The 20,345-nt window shown below is 41.7% G+C and overlaps 1 protein-coding gene across 2 annotated transcripts in view; it reads left to right on the top strand.

Annotated features, from left to right (window-relative positions):
* The window catches only part of SH3PXD2B (SH3 and PX domains 2B), a 228,920-nt gene that overhangs the window by 71,391 nt on the left and 137,184 nt on the right, over positions 1-20,345 (top strand). For both annotated transcript variants that reach the window (XM_040344537.1, XM_040344538.1), the window contains exon 2: positions 10,198-10,278. In XM_040344537.1, the coding sequence (XP_040200471.1) occupies positions 10,198-10,278 (81 nt within the window). The remainder of the gene's footprint in view (positions 1-10,197; positions 10,279-20,345) is intronic.

Here is a 20,345-nt window from a genome sequence, read left to right on the forward strand (position 1 = left end):
CACAGTAATGTGAGGCCTTCTCCCTGGTGTGGAGTGTCGTGCTCGCCCCCTCCCTTGGACTACAGGAGAGTCAGGACGCTCTCTATGTTGCAGATAGAGAAAGGAGCTGTGTGTTAGTGGGCGTCCTGACTCTCCTGTAGTCCAAGGGAGGGGGCGAGCACGACACTCCACACCAGGGAGAAAGCCTTGCATTACTGTGTGGAGTTACAGACAGAAGAACAGGAAGTGAGGATTTCTCAGAAGAAATGAGGACATTTAAAAGCAAAATAGAAGGATGAGGTAAGTGAAGGAGGACTGCACTAAGGTAGAGGAAGCTATTTAGGAAAAAAAATTGTACCTTTACAACCCCTTTAATATAAGGGGCAATCAAAGGGTTAAATGTATTCACTGAGAGTGCTTTTTAACTGCGTGGGGGATGGTTGCACTGTAGGAAGACAGAGATCAGTGTTCCTGCTTTGCAGAAACACAAGATCTCCATCTTCCTTACTAGCAGAAGGGCACTCCGCTTTGTTTACTTAGGCAGACCACCGTCCTGCCTCTCTCCAAATGATCGCTGGGTTTCCAGCGGCCATCCAGTCCACCAGACACGCTGATTGGCTCCTGCTGTGTCCAAACACAATGTTAGCTGGGCTCCGGCAGCATTCACCGCTACCCCAGAGCCCTAGAAAGAAATCACCTACAGGTACATTATTTTGCGCTTAAGGGCCACCCTGCCATAGTAAATATACGTGGCGTGGTCCTAAGCAGTTAAACCACTTGTGTCTCCACTCTCCAATGTGCTTTCTTATCTCCAGTCAAACACTCGGCTGCAGGCATCATCCTGGTATAATAACCACATGAAGGCCAGCAAGTGGTTAAAATGCTGTGGTGGTTCTTCAGCTTAGATAATAATCTATTATATGAAGATGAAATGATATGGAGTTTTCCACGTTCTGGAAATACTTTTACCAGTAATATCTTGCGTTGTAGCCTAGGGATGAATGGGTTAACCCAAGGACAAGCCAGCAAATAAGAGACATTAGCTGTGCTGCTTTCTTTAGGATGTTGGCCAATGATGATATAATGGTGAAAACCTCTGTTCACTTTGGGATTTAAGCAGAACAAAATCGCTTGATTACATGATGTCATCTGGAAGTATTGAATGGGCTCTGCAGTGCTTCAGATTTTTAGGCTCTGAGGTTTTATGACCCACAGTTTCACTGCCTGACTTTCGAGTAGCGATCAGCATTTTTTATTGTTTTTAAATAAATGATGCAGTGAACTGTATAGATGTTAGATGTGCTCATGCCAGAGGGCTGCATATTGTTCAGTAATGTAGTGCAGTAAAAAGTTTCACAGCAATGAAAACAGCAGAAGCTCGAAACGGTCCCATCAGGTGGAATATTTATTTTTAAAAGCCAAGACTATTTTTGGATACTTTTTATCGCTGACACAGAAAGTGTATCCAACTCAGCCCTGCACAGATCTCAGAATTACTTCTGCATTGTGAATTTTCAACAACACTGGCATGTAAATTCAATTTCTTCAATTTCCTTCATATTTACCTTCAACTATGTAGTGCAAGGGCCTGACTGAGTACATACAAATCGAAAGTGTTTAGGTTTGACTTCAAATTATATGGTTTGGTAAATCAAATTATATGGTTTGGTAAAGCAAATTTATATGGTTTGGTAAATCTAATCTAATTAGAGTTTTCCCCAGAGATGACCAGTCCAATGGGGGCATCTGTTCTGGGAACAACTGAATAGGAGGGAAATTTCCGTCACTTTGGGAGATTTCCTTTAACTTCCAGTTGTGTCGCTGGGGCGGGAAGTAAAGTGAAACGTCCACAGTGGGACACGTACAGCAGTAAAATATCCTGGCTGGGGTTTTGACCTTTTCCTACTTTATGTGAGGGTAAAAAGGATGCGCTAATTAAATAAATAAATGAATTGTGAGAATGATTATATGAAAATCAGTTAATCAAAACCATACACCTAAATTAAATATATAAAAAATGGTGGGATAGAAGTGAAATATTATACAATAATGTGTAAAGATAATAAATTAGTGCTGATAGTGTCCAACAAATGTATAAGACTCCTAGGAGAGGAGATCAAACAAATATTGTGCATAAACAGTCCAAATGATAGTGAGAAAGATTTTGCAGGATAAGTCCATAAATCTGTGTAGACTTCCTCCTCCACCAAGGAATGGAAATTAATCACCGCAAACAAGTGCTCATGGATGGCACCTTACCACAAAATATTGATCTCCTTAGTCAAAAAGAGATCAAAATAAGCATGGATTCATAAATCATCAGATTCCTTAAAAGTCGATATCAGCAGATCCAGCATCCAGCCTCACATAAAATAAGCCAAAAGAAAGATCGCCATAGTATGATAACGTTTAATAAAATCAAAGATTAAAAGACAGGCAACGCCAAATGGCCCCTTACTTGCGAAGTGCCTTTACCCGGCACTGAGGCTGGTCTGCGTTGGATGATTTGGGGGAGAGGTCCACGCTGCAGGAAGAATACAACGGCGTGCGTTCCACCTCTGTGTATGCGAGGACCAGCAAAACCGAAATCGGAAGTCCGTCCGTAGGAGATTGCGTGACCAATGCGCCTCGACGTACGTTTCGAGATTGACTCGTCGTCAGGAAGTGTCACTGGTCACGCATATGGGCCATTGATATAGGCCGTCCAATCAGGTTTAAGTGGGAGGGACGAAAAGGTAATGACAGCCTCAGTCCCGCTCTATTGGTACTTTTGCATGATCTGCACCTAGTACAATAGTAAAATCCTGGGCTATCAAGAAAGGTCATAGGTCTGTCAGGTGGATCAGGGACATTTTTTGCAATTTTATTACGTAAACCAGGAGCTCTCCTGTAAATAAAAGATGGCTTAGATGGTAAAATTTTGGCCAAGTCTGTGTCCTGTAACAGGATAGGCCAGAACTTTTTGACAATCTTCTCTACTCCCTTGTATTGTCTATGGAATCCACCTGACAGACCTATGACCTTTCTTGATAGCCCAGGATTTTACTATTGTACTAGGTGCAGATCATGCAAAAGTACCAATAGAGTGGGGAAAAAACGCCTTGGTTTTGAATCTAATGTCACACATGAACAATTTATCATTGAACCGTTAATAACTTGCCATTCCAGATACGTGACTTACGTTCTGGAATGCCCTTGTAAGTTACAATATGTGGGCAGAACCACTAGAGAACTCAAGGTGCGTATCAATGAACATGTAGCGAACATTCTTAAGGGATTCCCCAACCACAGCGTATCTAGACATTTTGATGAGTGTCACAATAGAGACCCACGACTTTTAACATTTTATGGTATTGACAGGGTAATTAGCCATTGGAGAGGCACAGATCTCAAAAAGACAGTGTCCCAGAACGAAACCAAATGGTTGCATCGGCTGCGAACCATGCGACCTCTGGGTTTAAACATTGATCTTGATCTAAATTGTTTTTTAACCAATGAATAGATCAATTTAGATTATTTTAATATTCTGCCTTATTGTATTTTATTTTATTTCAATTTAATGTGATTTTTATGAATTTTATTATTATCCAACATAATTCCGATTATAGGCATTGTATATTCCTTCCATAACAATGTTTGGTAGCCTAGGATCGTTGTGATAAAACTTTATTAGTCTATATCTGTTTGTATATATAGAATTTGATTGGCCAATTTATTGCTGTATGCATCTGTTGCTTGGCGCGGGACTGAGGCTGTCATTACCTTTTCGTCCCTCCCACTTAAACCTGATTGGACGGCCTATATCAATGGCCCATATGCGTGACCAGTGACGTTTCCTGACGACGAGTCAATCTCGAAACGTACGTCGAGGCGCATTGGTCACGCAATCTCCTACGGATGGACTTCCGGTTCCGGTTTTGCTGGTCCTCGCATACACAGAGGTGGAACGCACGCCGTTGTATTCTTCCTGCAGCGTGGACCTCTCCCCCAAATCATCCAACGCAGACCAGCCTCAGTGCCGGGTAAAGGCACTTCGCAAGTAAGGGGGCATTTGGCGTTGCCTGTCTTTTAATCTTTGATTTTATTAAACGTTATCATATTATGGCGATCTTTCTTTTGGCTTATTTTATGTGAGGCTGGATGCTGGATCTGCTGATATCGACTTTTAAGGAATCTGATGATTTATGAATCCATGCTTATTTTGATCTCTTTTTGACTAAGGAGATCAATATTTTGTGGTAAGGTGCCATCCATGAGCACTTGTTTGCGGTGATTAATTTCCATTCCTTGGTGGAGGAGGAAGTCTACACAGATTTATGGACTTATCCTGCAAAATCTTTCTCACTATCATTTGGACTGTTTATGCACAATATTTGTTTGATCTCCTATCCTAGGAGTCTTATACATTTGTTGGACACTATCAGCACTAATTTATTATCTTTACACATTATTGTATAATATTTCACTTCTATCCCACCATTTTTTATATATTTAATTTAGGTGTATGGTTTTGATTAACTGATTTTCATATAATCATTCTCACAATTCATTTATTTATTTAATTAGCGCATCCTTTTTACCCTCACATATTCTTGATACTGCGGTTACCCTGCAGAATTTTTGGATTGCAGCTTTTTAGTATTCACTAGTTACACATAGGATGTAATTTAGATATTGGAGCGAAATTTTACCCCCCACTTTTCCTACTTTAGTTGAAAAAAAAAAAAAAAAAAAAACTAGTTTTGGCTATAGATGCACATTAGAAATTTCCTGACTTGAGAGAAATATGTAGGTTGCCATCTCTAACCAATCCTTCTGAAAATGCCAGTTGCCTAAATATTTTTCTGATGCTTTGGCTTAAATACTGTTTGAGTCACAACAGTTCCAGAAAAAGTAAAGTAGAGGGAATTTTAAAACCCTTATTTTCAGGCATTCTGCATACTTGGTCAGGAACCTGAGGCAAGATTTGAAAATAGTAGAGCAAGAAAGTTAGGCATATGGCAGACTACAGTACATGTTTCTGACATGACAAGTGTACGTAAAAGTCAGAAACGCTAATAGAAAGCAGGAAAAGACTATGGAAAGAGTTTTTATTTTGGAATTCCATTGTTGCTGGTCACCATGGTGAGGATCATCCAGCATAAACAATTGGTGAACTGTTGGTTCTGCCTCTTAAATTGTTAATTTCCTAGCTATAATAATGCTTTGGAATTAATGCACGTTACTAACTTTCTTTTGCTGTATGCTTTTTCAGGTCTTTTAAGCAAAAGTGTTGAAGTTGGACAAAGCCAGGCAGCAATGATGGCCTCAGTATGTGTGCTCTGATAAATTTATAGAGTGAGAATGGTAGGGTAGCTGAGGTTGTCTCATTTTGATGTCAAATAGTGTGTTTCATGATGTCGATGCGTTTAGGGTAAGGTGACCAGATTTTTAAAATGAAATCCAGGGACATATTTTTTCTTTACTAGTAACGGCAACAATCAGCGACTCTCTGCCCGTCGCCACCTGCCTCACAGCCTCTCAAGTCTCACTCTTTAGGCCCCGGCTACTACTGGATGGAGAGCTGGGGAAGATCACTCCACCAGGGAAGGCAAGGAGATAGGCAGGTGGCTGGCCAAGATTTGAGCCAAGGCAGAAGAACATGCGAGCGGAGCTGAACGGGCACCCGAAACTGAAGAAATATTTCCTCCGCTCCGACCAGCACATGATCATCAGAAATGGGCACAAATAATGGGAAAAATACAACCCCCCTTATGCTAGTAGGCACGGCGGAGCGGGGGTGTGTAATTCAATTTTTTTTTATTTTAATTCTGCACTGACTGTCTTTGAAATTGCCCTGCCCCCTATTAAATCCAATCTGGGGACAAAACCAGGGACAGACTTGGTCCGGGGACAGTGTCCTCAATCAGGGGACTGTCCCCTGAAACTGGGGATGTCTGGTCACCCTAGTTTAGGGCATCTCTTGAAGGCTAGGAATTGTTTGCAGCTGGATGATGGACAGAGTTTTTAATGCAGACAAGCAAGTTCATGCTGTTTAGAACCATTAGAAACCTGGCTGCCTGTTTTTCTCAGAATATATCTACTTATTAACCTCTCAGTGTCAGGTGAGAGTAGGCATTGTGAAACAGGCTCTGCATTGCTTGTATAGAGCCAGGGTCTTACTGGGTTACTTTAGACATGTGGGATTTCCTGAAAATAAAAGGCTGCCTAGATCTTGGTTTCCTGCCAATATGTCTGCACTCCATTGCCTGATTAGGTGAATTATCTTCCTGATAAAGGAGGGGGACTAGTGTGGATATTAAGTAAACATTTCCGGTTGCGACTTTGTTATAAGATATATGTCTTGGTATATTAGTATTTACTGGCCATACTTTGCCCATGCTTGCTTTGCCTGCCAATAAATTCTCCTCACTCTGTGCGTATTCTACAAAGCAGTGCATAAAGAAAAACTGATTTTTTTTGCAGGAAATCACTGATGTATGTATTGAAAAAGCCTAAATGATTTTGTTTGCCCTTTTCATCCCGATTTTTTTGACAAAAAAAAGGAGAGAATATGGAGTAAGACATTGCTGGCCTCTGCTTCTGGAAATGACAGTTGCTTGGTTGTCTTACTGATCTTTTGGGCTTCCATACTTTTGAGGGACTACCCTGAAAAAATGTATTTAGATTTGGAGTTCTGACTTTCTAATTTGCATGCTTATTCTTGGTTAGTAACTCAAAGTATTGAAGATGGAGGCAGAATGAGGATAGCAATGGTAGCCTCAATAACCCTTTCAGTATTCAGTTTCTGTCAACGCTATTTACATGGTTCGACAAACTCTAACAGGGCTGTCCTTCTTTTCTTTTTCTTTTTTTGAATAGAACAAGGGAGGGTTAACACCCCTGACAGATTTTTTGTTATCCATTGCTTAGATTTCACTTCCTGTCCCATAGCCAAACAGGAAGTGAGAGGAAATCCCTGCAAATAAAGGAATTCTTTGGGGATCACCAGAACTAGTGTCCCCATTAGAAAATGCCCCTTATTACTTTTCTGGGACAATCCAAAATTTGGTATTTTCTTGTACTTTCAATGATAATAGTAAACAGGACAAATGGAGTGAATTTTTTTTGCCTTTTGTTATACTTTAAGGTTTTTAATCCCAGCATCCAAACATCGCATCACAAAGGACATAGAGCAACATTTCGGAGCCATGCAGGACCCATTCGTCAGCCATGTGATGACATCACATGGCTGACAAAGGTGTCCTGCGTGGCACCGAAACATTGCAAATGTCCTCTGGGGTGTAATCATTCTTCAATAAAGATTTTGGATGTTATTTGACAATCTGTGGTGTGCTGGCAAATATGTGCATTTAAAGTAAAAAAGAGGCTAATGAAGAGGCACGCATTCTCTGAAACACGCTCCCCGCTGCACATGCTTGAGGAGTGACGTCAGGCGGAGGAGGTTTTAGTACTTGCGGCCGCGCTTCCTGGCATTGCATGTCATCCTTTGATCTTTGGTGCCTGGTTCATCACACTCTCTCCACAGCTATGTGGTGAAGGCTGGAGGTCCATTACCAAACATTTCCAGCTGCCTTATCCCTTCACAGCTATATGTACCCACCTGATTACAGTCACTTTTTGTTAGCGCATTTCTTATTTGCATTTCTTATTTGCCTAATAGTTATTTTTTAACACTATGGAGTGTTTGTACTTTGTGTCTTCCCTATTGGGAATAAAGTGACCACCTGTATGCTGTGACTAACCAGAACTGCTCTTTCCACAAGATTCAGTGTTGTATTTCCTCAGAACTATCAAGGGTAATAAAAGGTGAAATGGCTCATAGCAGCCAACCAAATAAAATTTAAAACAAAACATGATATTCAAGCGCACTCCCTGTAGATGTCTAAGGTTCACAAAAGGATAGTATTAGTTGAAATGGAAATAAGGGCCAAAATGTAAAATAAACGAAATTTAAGCTGAAAAATAAAAATAAAAATAAAAATAAATATAATATAAAAATAAAAATAAATATAAAAATGAATATAAAAATGTAAATAAAAATAAAAATAAACATAAAAATAAAAATGAGGATTAAAAATGAATGAAATGAAACTGGGATTAAAGTCCAAAAGAAACCAGTGCTATAAAGTGGATATTAAAGTCCATCAATTGTCCATGGCACTGTATAACTACTTTACTATTGCCTTGCTTTAGATGGCTGCCAGCTGACAGATGAAGTGATCTGTATAGAAGCAAAGAAAAAGAAAGCTTGCTACGCTTAGAAGGCGCTGCATTTGTTTTTTCTTAACCAAATAAAATTTTACTGTGGTCATAAGAAATTTTTAAAAAAATCTATGCTTAGCATTAGCTGCCTAAATATGCCTGAATGCATTTGATCTACCTGCTAATGAAAATCTCTATCCGTAGCTGTGTAATCAAGCAAGAACTTACTTTGGCAGCCTCAGTCTTCGTGTGTAAGCTCCTTGAGGGTAGGGACCGATGTGAATGTACAATGTATATGTAAAGCGCTGTGTAAATTGACGGCACCATGTATTGTATTTATTGGCGTATAACACTCACTCTTTTTTTTTGTAAAATTATTTTTTATTGAGTTTTCAAAACACGTATACAATAACAGGCCACATATGTGACCAACATTGACCGGTTAAAACACAGAGACCGGTGTACAAAACCCGAACATGACAAAACTAAAGGGAAGGAAGAAAAAAAAAAGGGGGGGGAGAAGGAATGGGGGGACAGAAATGCTCGCATTAAACCCCGTCAGCGTTCGCTGAACGGGCTAGGATGAATAGAAATGAGATATGGGTCAGAGCACAACCGATCCCCCCCCACATAATATACATAAGACTCTTCCTCCTACACCCAGCTCCAGTGCCAAATCAAATGACGTATGGCCCCATTCCCTCCTTAGGAGCCCATCCATAGCAATAGCTTACCCCAAGATCCTCCACAAACCTGAACTGTCACCCCTATGCGTGCGGATCATATTTCTCCACAATTCCCTCCTTCAGGATTCCCCGACCACTGTAGCTGCTAGACACTAAACTTCTCCATCAAAGTAGCTTAGTCTGACACCGTATCTGTGGAGGCCATCCAACCCCCCCACACCTTATCGAACTTGGTCAATGCCCCTCTACTCAAGTATGTGGCTTTGTAAAATGGGATGGCTTTGTTGACTAATACCTTCCAGGCTGTCACCTTCGGAGCAGAGGAACTTTTCCAAGAAAGAATAATTAGTTTCTTAGCATAGAAGAGCACAAGAATGAGAAGAGTCCTTATAGCCCTAGTCGTAGCTAGGGGTTCAACCAAAAGTAGCAAACACACCTCCACAGTCATGGGGATCGAAATAGTAGTGACCGACCGGATGCAATCCACTGCCTGCCAATATGCCTGAATCTGGGGGCATTCCCAAAAAACATGCATAAAATCTGCAGTAGGCATGGAGCACCGCCAGCAAGCCGATCCCTGACCCCTGAACATTCTAGCCAGTCTGGCAGGAGTCAGGTACACCCTATGTAGGAACTTGTAGTGTATAAGTCTGTCTCTTGTAGAGACTAAGGCCTGGAAAGCCGCCCCCCAGACATCATCCCAGTCGTCCCTGTCCAATCCCGCGGTCACCGAGTCCCAAGCACGCCTACAAGGCGACAGCAACCCGGTAGTCTCGGGGAAAAGGTCTTTATAGAGGCTGGATACCTCCTTGGGAAGTGATTCACTACGAGCCAGTGATTCCAGGTCCCCAGACTCCAGAGCCAAAGGATTCCCTCTGAACTGGGCCTGAAACGCATGGCGCAATTGTAGGTATCTAAAAAAGTATTAGGTAGGTCATGTCGCGTTTTCAAGTCGTCAAACGTCCTCAGGGTACCATTCACTACAACACTCACTTTTTTACCCTGAAAATAGAAGGTAAACTGTGCCTGCGTGTAATACGCAGGGGGCTGTGGAATGTTTTTTCCCCTGAAACTTCCCTCTTAAAGTTGGGGTGCATGTTTATACGCCAATAAAGTACCTTTAAATAATAATGTGTGGGATGTCCTATCCTGTCCACAATGACTGGGCCTTGCACCATCACTTCCCATTGAAGAATATGGCTAGGACTCAGGAATTGGAACAGGGACCTCCTCTGGGTACTTGCTGAATCTGTATGTGGTTGCTGTTTTTGTTCTTGAAGATGAATAATGCAATTGATGCTTGACTGTGCTATTTTTTTTTTTCTAGGTGTATATTATTAGTGTTAGCTGGTCAAATAGCTCAAGTGAAGTCGTCTACCGGAGATACAGCAAGTTCTTTGACCTACAGGTAAGAAAAATGCTGGAACACATTAATGCTGAATTAAATGTGACATTGTGGCTGCAATTTGGTACGAGCAGAAGGTAAGTTCTTATGATTCATTAGGCAATGAACTATATTAACATGCCAAATGTCTACATTTTGTGTCTTCATGACTTGCCATTTGTTTGTCCAATTTATAGGAAACCTTTACAGATAGAAATACCATTTATATAATGAAGCCAAAAAGGGCAGCTTCATTTTTTTTTTTTTTTTTTACACAGGTTTCCTTGCATAGTTCTCCACAGTAATTATTAGGGATGAGCTTGCATGTGTTTTGGGGCCAATCCCAAAATTCAGCTGTTATTCATGGTCCAATGAGCTGCAGTAGGGGTGTGAGCATTTTGGAACCACCCTGTTCTAGTTATTTAATCCAGTTGTTGTCAGGAAGACTGCATATGTCTTAGTTCGATTTACATGGCCAAAGGTGTGAATTGTCAAATCACTGTAAAGATGTTACAACAATATTATATGTATAAAACAGATGGTGTTGATGGCCCCTCATACAGTCCATTGAAATGCAAACAGAACTGAAGGCATACCTTATATATTGGGGGTGCAAACACAGACAATATAAAGAAAATCCTATGAATGGCATATGGGAGTATTTGAGAAAAATGTACTTTAGTGGTACTCTAGGATCTACTAGACAAAACTATTTAAATTATACAGAATTCACACAGTATGTATGTACTATATTACCAAAAGTATTGGGACACCTGCATTTACACGCACATGAACTTTAATGGCATCCCAGTCTTAGTCTGTAGGGTTCAATATTGCGTTGGCCCACCCTTTGCAGCTGTAACAGCTTCAACTCTTCTGGGAAGGCTGTCCACAAGGTTTAGGAGTGTGTCTATGGGAATGTTTTACCATTCTTCCAGAAGCGCAGGCACTGATATGGATGAGAAGGCCTGGCTCGCAGTCTCCGCTCTAATTCATCCCAAAGGTGTTCTATCGGGTTGAGGTCAGTCAAGTTCCTCCACCCCAAACTCGCTCATCCATGTCTTTTTGGACCTTGCTTTGTGCCCTGGCCCGAATCATTTGGTCGAGGGGGATTATGGTGTGGGGTTGTTTTTCAGGAGTTGGGCTTGGCCCCCCAATTCCAGTGAAGGGAACTCTTAAAGTGTCAGCATACCAAGACATTTTGCACAATTTTATGCTCCCAGCTTTGTGGGAACAGTTTGGGGATGGCCCCTTCCTGTTCCAACATGACTGCGCACCAGTGCACAAAGTTCACATCAGTGCCTGACCTCATAAATGCGATTCTGGAAGGATGGTCAAATATTCCCATACACACACTTCTAAACCTTGTGGACAGCCTTCCCAGCACAAGTACTCATGCAAATGCTCGGTATCGGCACCAATACTTGTATCGGTATTGGTGGAAACCTAGTAACAATGATGGGGTATCCAAGCCAGACCAAGTTTTTTTTCTTGTTGGCCTTTCGTTTCAAAACGATCTAATTAAAATACAAGAATAACTTCTATAGACAGAAATAGGGCTGTACTATGGTATTACCTTTATCTCCCATTGTGGCTAACCTTTACTTGGAAGAAGTGGAGAAGTGAGCCTTGAACTTATTCAAGGGCATAACACCAAGTCATTGGTTTCGATATGTGGATGATATGTAGGCAAACATTAGAAAATCATAAATAAAAGCTTATAGTGATTGGTTTACTGAAGACAAATATGATGTTTACATTGCAAGTGAAGTTGCATTCTGCAAGGGAATTTTCCCCAGAGCTTAGAGAATGTGATGAAGCCTCACTTGCAAAGAATATTTAATCATGTACAAGGAAATAAAAAAACAAAAACAAAAAATAACAAAGTATTCTTTTTGGACTGTGTGTTGCATGTCAAGGAAGGAGGTGACTTTAGGCCATTGAGGTCTACAGGAACTTGCTCCCACCACCCACTGGAACAAAACTGTTGTTTTTTAAGACTTGGAATAAGGCTGAGATGGTAGCAACAGTGTTTAAAGACAAGGCACACAGACTTCTCATGAGTGCTTTGAAAGTTTGTGACTACCCAGACTGGGCACATGGTCAAGCAAAAACACAGGACCAAACAGAGAATTGCTGGTACAGAGGTGGAGGGGGGGGGATACAGAGGAGGACATGGGGGGGGGTAAAGAGGTGACCACAGGTAGATAGGGGCAACAGAGGTGGATATGGGGGGGTACAGACAAGAACACAGGTGGATGGGGGAACTTGGGTGGAGGGGGTACAGGGGTGGACATGGGGGGGGGGCAGAGATGGACATGGGGGGGAGGGAGACAGAGGTGGAGGGGAGTACAGAGATTAACACAGAGGTGGATATGGGGGGATACAGAGGTGGACGGGGGTACAAAGGTAGACATGGGGATGTAGAGAGGTGGACGGGGGGTACAGAGGTGGATGGGGATACTACAGAGGTGGATGGGGGTACAAAGGTGGACATGGCGGAGGTACAGAGGTGGACGGAAAGATATAGAGGTGGATGGGGGGTACAGAGGTGGATGGGAGATACAGAAGTGAGCTGTGAACAGAGGGGTACAGAAGTAGACGGGGGATACAGAAGTGAGCTGTGGATGGAGGGGTACAGACGTGAACGTGGAATACAGAGGTGAGCTGTGGATGAAGGAGCAGAAGTAAGCAAAGTGATGTGCAGAGGTGACCAATAGATGGTTACATGCACATCAATTACATGCAACAGACACAGAATGTAGATTTGATTTAAAGCTGTGCAATCTTCCAGGTGAGACAATTACATGTGTACTGTTAATATAAGAGGTCTAAATTTCCCATAGTTTTGGTGTTTGTAGATTAAAATTAGCAGCACTCAGCTTGATTTTACTTGCTGCATTTAAATTTGCTTCTTATAATGTATATAGATGAGCATTAATGCAGTAAATCCAAATGTCATTGTTTTTTTATTATGGGCCTTCGTTCGTATTCAGGAAAGGTCTATTTGCTTCATATGGATTTGAGTTTTCCTAATATGCAAATTTACACAGTATGTGTGTTAATGCTCAACAGGCAACCTATTTTTAATGAGCACATACATTTTGGCTATGTCTGGTCCTCTTCCTTTACTGTGTGGGGAGTTTTGGCCTCACACTACCTCTAAATCAATCCTGTGGTCTGACCCCCACAACATCCTGTGCTGTTAGTCACTGAGCTGTAAATGTTCTATCATTTTGTGGACTTTCCAGTCTTGCTGTCACATAAATGGCCTCATCAGATGAGATGTGTGTAAGGACAGTGTCCAGCTTTTCTACTATAATTGGATTTTTCCCTTTCCTTTCCAGTAACCACAGTATCCGGTACATAGGTGGTGTCAATGTTTAATTCTTTTGCTCTGTAGGAAATTAGTATAGGTCTACATTATACTGGTCATTTATAACTAGTAGGTTATGATTTTATTCTGCTTTCTCAATAAAATTCTTATGAAATCTACTGCATTGCAAAGGTAAAGCATACACTCAAGATCATACATTTGTATTTTTTTTATTAACAAATGGAAACTGCACTCAAGATCATGCATTGTAATTTTTTGTTAATAAATGGAAACTGGATAAAAGCCATTTCCAGTGACATAGCAGTAGTATGTATTATCATTGTTATACAGGAATATGGGAATTGGTAAGTTTCATTGGGCTGGGAAGCACAGTCGAGGAGGTGGGGGGAAAAGTGGGGTAAGGAGGGGGGCAAGAGAAAAGTAAGACAATTGACAGAATTGGGGGGGGGGGGGCATGGGAAAAGATGAGTTTCAGAGTCTAAAAGAGAGGAATTTTCTACCAGTCAAACAAACAGGTAAATCGAGGGGCAGATGTGGTAACACTCCTAAGGCAGAGTAGGGCTCCCCGTATCTTTCCAAAAATTTTCATATTGGTCTTTATATATTGCCATGTAACTTTCAGGCTCCGTAATGCATGAGACCATTCTGATTTAATCACTTCTGGTTGGTTCTGGAGTCTGTATCCAAATCGGAGGGATCAAGTGTTTAGCTGCATCATAAAGGGTACAGTAAGGCACAATTTTGTGGGCAGTAGCCAAATGTACTCGAAAAGGCCCCCGTCTGACAGATCTATACCTAGAAGTCATTTTAATTGTGATCTAATGTCTTTCTAAAAAGGTAAATTTGAGGCTGGGCATAGAAAAAATAATTCCTCCATTCAGACCAGCAGGGTTGAAGGAGGAATCCGCCCGCCTGGGCAATGTATTCTGACAGCAGCTCCCACTGCTGGCAGAATTCACTGATGAACGGCTGCAGCTGCTGATCAATAACATTTTTCCAGTGTGTTTAAGGATGATTGGCTTTTGTCGAACAGGCAGGACCACACACAGATCGATTTTCACACTGTTTATTGAAGGACGGGCTTCCACAGGATTTAGCCTGAAGCAGCATTTTAAACATAAAGTATACCATCTTAAAAAAGGGAATTTGATGCTACGCATAATTGTTCAAGTGGAGTGAGGAGGTCATTGGAAGGAGAGCGGCTGCCTGGGAGTGAAGGAAACTGTAGCTGCTTTTATCCCTAGTCATCCACTGGAAAGATTCCATAACACTGCCTCAGTTTGCTCAAGGAGGCCAGTTTACAGTTGTTTTGAAATTTAAAGCAACAAGTGCCTTTCTCTGCTGCCATAACCATAAGGAAACCTCTAGCTTGGGACAGAGGGGGGAATGGGTGCGATGAGGGAGCTTTCCCTATTTATTGCATCTGTTAGCTGCATGTGTGAAGGGTGAGGCTGTGTTTGAGAGGCCACAGAGACCTGTACTAGATCCATGCATTTCTCCATGGATACCAATAACTTTTCACAAACGTGATGGTGCCAGTTTAGAATCCTCTGAAGGGTTATGACTTTATAATATAGATATACAGTATGCCAGGGGACTTTTTTTTTCCAGACAAATTGAATAAATAGGCTACTGAGCCATTGGAAAGTCATAGATAACGAACAGGAATCCTGTGTAGATGGAATAAAAGTCATGGAAGAACGTTCCCTCTTCAACATATTTATTTTGCCTGACCATCTAAAAAAAGAAAAAATTGTCCCAATCGTTGAGGTCTATCTAAATGAATTGCAGAAGAGGTTCAAAGTTTTGAGCATACTACTGGCTGCAGTGGTCAGAAAGACAAATACCCAGATGCCCCAGAAAGACTGCCTTCCAGGAGAAAATAAAAGCAATTTTTGCAAGCTATAGGCCACATTAGGGGGGATGAAAAGGGGCAGTGTTTTGTATTTATTGTAATTGTATTATGAAGTTGGAAATCCTGCCAAATTTTGTTCTAACAACAAGTATGGTAAAAGAGAGATGGGGTCTGTGACATAAAATAGGATGTCATTATGAGTTGTTTGTAGGAGTTTTGTAGATGTATGCTCTTACAGGCAGAAGAAAATACCCACCAAAGATGCCTAAGTGCCAAAAAAATGCATGAAAAAGCTTGAAAACGCAGAAAAAAAAGAAAAAAATCGCTGAGGGGAGGGTTTGTTTAAAAAAACAAAACAAAAACAAACATTATGCTCAAAGAAGCTCAATAATGCGATTGGGGGGGGGGGGCGTACTCTGTAAACCTCCATATGTCCCATACTCTCATCATTAGACTTGGTGTGGGGAGCCTAGAGGGTGCAGGAGTGCTACCCCTCCTTCCTGTGTTTGTAATTGTAGAGTACGCAGACAAAAATATTTTGGCCATTGTCAGCACCTTTAGCGCAAGAAAAGCTCAAGAGAAATGTATCCCTTTTAATTTCTATGTATGTCCTCACACTGGTCCATTGCGCTTACGTTGTGGTAAAACTAGCGTTCGTAATGGAGATGGCACATTCGTCACGCTGTAACGGACTGAAAAGGACAAGGCTGAAAAGCGTGAATCATCTCTCACCAAACTTCTACTAACACGACTGGTATTGAACTTCCCTTTAATAGTGTCGTCATACGTGTTGTACGTCACCGCGTTCTTGGCGTTTGGAATTCCCGACAACATTTGTGCGACTGTGTGTATGCAAGACAAGTTTTAGCCAACATCTGGTGGAAAAAAAATCCACAGTTTTTGTTGTCGGAATGTCCGATTGTGAGTATGCGGCATTAGACTAAAGCCCCATACACACTTTTAGATTTTCTTCAGATTTTTGTCTTCAGATTTACCAAAACCATGTAGTGCAAGGCCCAGCCTGATTGCATACAAATTTAAACTCTTAAGGTTTGACCTCATATGGTTTTGGTAAATCTGAAGACATAAGTTTGCAGAAAATCTAATAGTGTGTAAGGGGTCTAAAGCTAAATTGAAATTTGATGTCAAAATTAACACTACTCTCAGGGGACTGGGAACTAGCTTTACTAAAATAGGAATACAGGAAGTAAAATGTTTTTTTTTTGCTTCCCCTTTAGTTCCAGGCGGATATAGTAAGTTGGATGTTTTTTATTGATTGAAATGCATCTGGTCCCTGCTGAACCAGCTACATTTCAATCCATTTTTGGCCAGCTGTCCCCAGGCACTATAATCTCTGGCCTGGCGACTCACACCACCAACCAACATTTTGTTCTGTTTTAAAGGATCTTCAGTATTATCTTAATAACTGACTTGAACTGGATAAAGCAGACCAACATGCAAACATGTTGGTGGTGCCAGGTCCTATTGCCAATTAATGCTAAATGCAGTAAAATCCATAACAGCATGGGCAGCGAGAACAAGATTTAGTGTCCCATGCGCTTAGGAGGCATAAAAAATGGCAGAACTGCTTTAAAAAAAAAAAAAAAGGTTATAAGCAGCATTTTTTTTATACCCAGTGTGCATGAGGCTTTAAAGTGAACCTCTAGCTATTCTAAACATAGACCAGTATTTAAATTGCAGAGCAGACACCTCTAGTCTGTATGTCTGGTCTAGGTTGCTATAGAGTGCCTCGGGAGCCTAGAAAATCTGGGAAAAGACTGAAAAGTAAATAAATATATATATATATATATATATATATATATATATATATATATATATATATATATATATATATATATATATAAATATACACCAAAGATCTTTACAATAAACAGGCATTCATTGAGGATAGAACTGATATGGACTAATTAATTGATTTCCTGACAATCTCAGGGCTAACCCATTCCTGCCGCCTGATTCAAATTACTGAGAGCATGCAATCCAGACAAAATGATTTCACATGCTCGCCTTCCAACGGTCAACTGCCAAGAGAGCGAGCTATGGCCCCCACAGCTTTATTAAAAACATAGAATCACAAGGCATTACAGTTGATTGGTTCACATTATACAGACACACCCACTAATCCCTCCCAATCACCCACTCTACCCTCCTCCCCTGTGTGGCTTGCCCTTGGCATGAAGCTTCTCATTGGTCAGTTCATATAAGGGATGGTTTCTTCTCACAAGTCCATTCCATGCTCTTCTTGAAAATCCACGTGTCATTCAGGCATAGAAAAGTTCATTGTCAGTTTAGCAAGTTTCCTCCACAAGCTTCACACAGGGGGGGGGGGGAAGGGGTGGTTTTCCTCTTCCATACAGAGCAAGGAACGAGAAGGGGGTTTTGGAATAAAAGCCGTCTAGGAATGCAGTGGGGGGGATGAGCCGGAAGACACATTTGTAACATGAGAAACAGAAGGAGAAAATGGAAGCTGAACTCAATAATAATCCTTTGTATTTTCAATGCTGAGTTCATTACTTTAAAACAATATCTGATAAATCTTATCAAGGAAAATAAGCAGTATTGTTCATTCCCATACATACATGTGCATAATGCGTATGAAACAAATAAACAGTACGAGGAATATAGAAAAGTAATTCTAATCATAACATAAAATAAAATTTTTCATTTTAGCACGTCCACCACAGACCTGCCTGCTCTGGAGCTCACCCCTTCAAAAACAAGTTGGCAGTGGCAGCTCCCATGTTTTCAGCCTGGCAATTCCACCTATACATTTTGCTTGGCTGAGCATCATCTTTGACATACAGTGACCAAGCAGGAAAACTGCCCTTCAGTTCAGCATTTTTTCCCTTAACAATGTCTGTTTAGAAGAAACGTGTTGTGCCTGGTATGTGATGTCATCACGCATGCTGATGTAGTTTGCGGCTGTGCTAGTTCCTGTATACATGCTGTGGCCGGAGGCACTTTGAATGGGCGCGTGGAACCCAGCTTCCCTTGGAGAGGTTAGGAAACCCTTGTTTCAGATCCATATGTACCTCTTATGTGTATGTAACCCTGTGTCTATTAGGGGCTCAGGGTGACTGAGAAAGTGATGGACACTAAGGCCGCGTACACACGGTCGGACAAAACCGATGAGAATGGACCGAGGTTCAGTTTCATCGGTCCAAACCGACGGCGTGTATAGCCCATCGGTTTGTTGTCCTTCGGTACAAAATTTTAAAACCTGCTTCAAAATCGAACCGATGGCCCGCTGCCCGATCGGTCCAAACCGATGGTTAGTACAGAAAGCATCGGTTCAAAACCCGCGCATGCTCAGAATCAAGTCGACGCATGCTTGGAAGCATTGAACTTCGTTTTATTCAGCACAATGTGTGTTTGACGTCACCGCGTTCTGACCCAATCGTTTTTTGGAACGATGGTGTGTACGCACATCAGGCCACTTCAGCGGTGAACCGATGGAAATGGCCCATTGGACCATTCTCATCGGTTTGGAATGACCGTGTGTACGCGGCCTAAGGGGTTGATTTACTAAAGGCATCTAGACTGTGCACTTTGCAATGTGCAGTTGCGCTTTGAAAGTGCAATTTCTCTAGAGCTTAGTAAATGAGAAGAAGCTTCACTTTGCAAAGAATACCCCATCACATGCAAAGAAGATTAAAAAACAGCATTTTTGCTTGCACGTGATTAGATGAAGAAAGTCGGCCGAGCTTTTTCTCATTTACTAAGCTCTGGAGCAACTGCTCTTGCAAAGTGCAACTGCCTTTAGTAAATTAACCTCTAAGTGTGGTTTGGATTACTTCAAATGGAGCAGTAATATTTAGCCACAATATCTTCCAGGAAATATATAAAGACTATTCCTGGTTTGTTTGATTCTGAACTATATATGTTAATTGAAAGGGTCTAGGTGAGTCAATAACCACCCAGACAATGTTGTGATTAATCAGATATCCCCACTTTAGGTCAGACTTTCCAACCTTGATCTCACAAGTTACAATAGACATGAAGTTTAAACACAAAACACCTTTAGACAATAGCAGGAGACCCCAGTAGCAGACTGTCCGGCTCCTTCATTGAACAGAGGCCAAATGACCAGCTCTTTGAATTAACATGTATAGTTCAGAGTCAAACAAACCAGGAATAGTCTTTATATATTTCCTTGGAGATAATGTGGAGAAATATTACTGTTCCATTTGAAGTAATCCAAACAACATTCTGTTCATTAAGTAGTTGTCAGTCACTTTCTCGGTCACAGTGTGCCCCTAATAGACACAGGGTGACTTACAGATAAGAGGTACATGGGGAGTTGAAACAAGGGTTTCCCAACCTCTCCAAAGGGAAGCTGGGTTCCACGGGCCCCTCTGCCCAAAGTGACTCACGTCATATAATGTGCTTGGCTTTTTCCAAAATTTTTTACTTTGGCCCAGATTCACAAAGCACTTACGCCGACGTATAGCACGTTATGCCAACGTAAGTGCAAATGTGCGCCGGCGTATGTGTGCGGCAGACCTACGAACCAACATGCGCCTAAAATTAGGCTACACCCAGCCAGCGTATCTTGCACACGCTGGCGTAGGGTGGGCGCACATATGGGCTGGGCGCATGGTGCCGCTCCCATTGATTAGCCATTCAAACATGCAAATGAGGGAAATACGCCGATTCACGAACGTGCCTGTGCCCGGCACATGGTACGCGAGATGCGCGTAAGTTGTATGTCCGGTGTAAAGTTATTCCCCATACATGAGGTGCAACCTGGCAACAGACATGCACAGGTCTGCACCAGGGAACACAAGCCGGCGTATAGTGCGTTGGACGTGTGTCTGGCTGGGTGTACGCTATGTTCACGGCGTACATGGTGATCCGACGTAGCTTAGGCAGTTGTGC

The sequence above is a fragment of the Rana temporaria genome, chromosome 3, assembly GCF_905171775.1.
Source record: "Rana temporaria chromosome 3, aRanTem1.1, whole genome shotgun sequence".
In the NCBI taxonomy this organism is placed as follows: domain Eukaryota; kingdom Metazoa; phylum Chordata; class Amphibia; order Anura; family Ranidae; genus Rana; species Rana temporaria.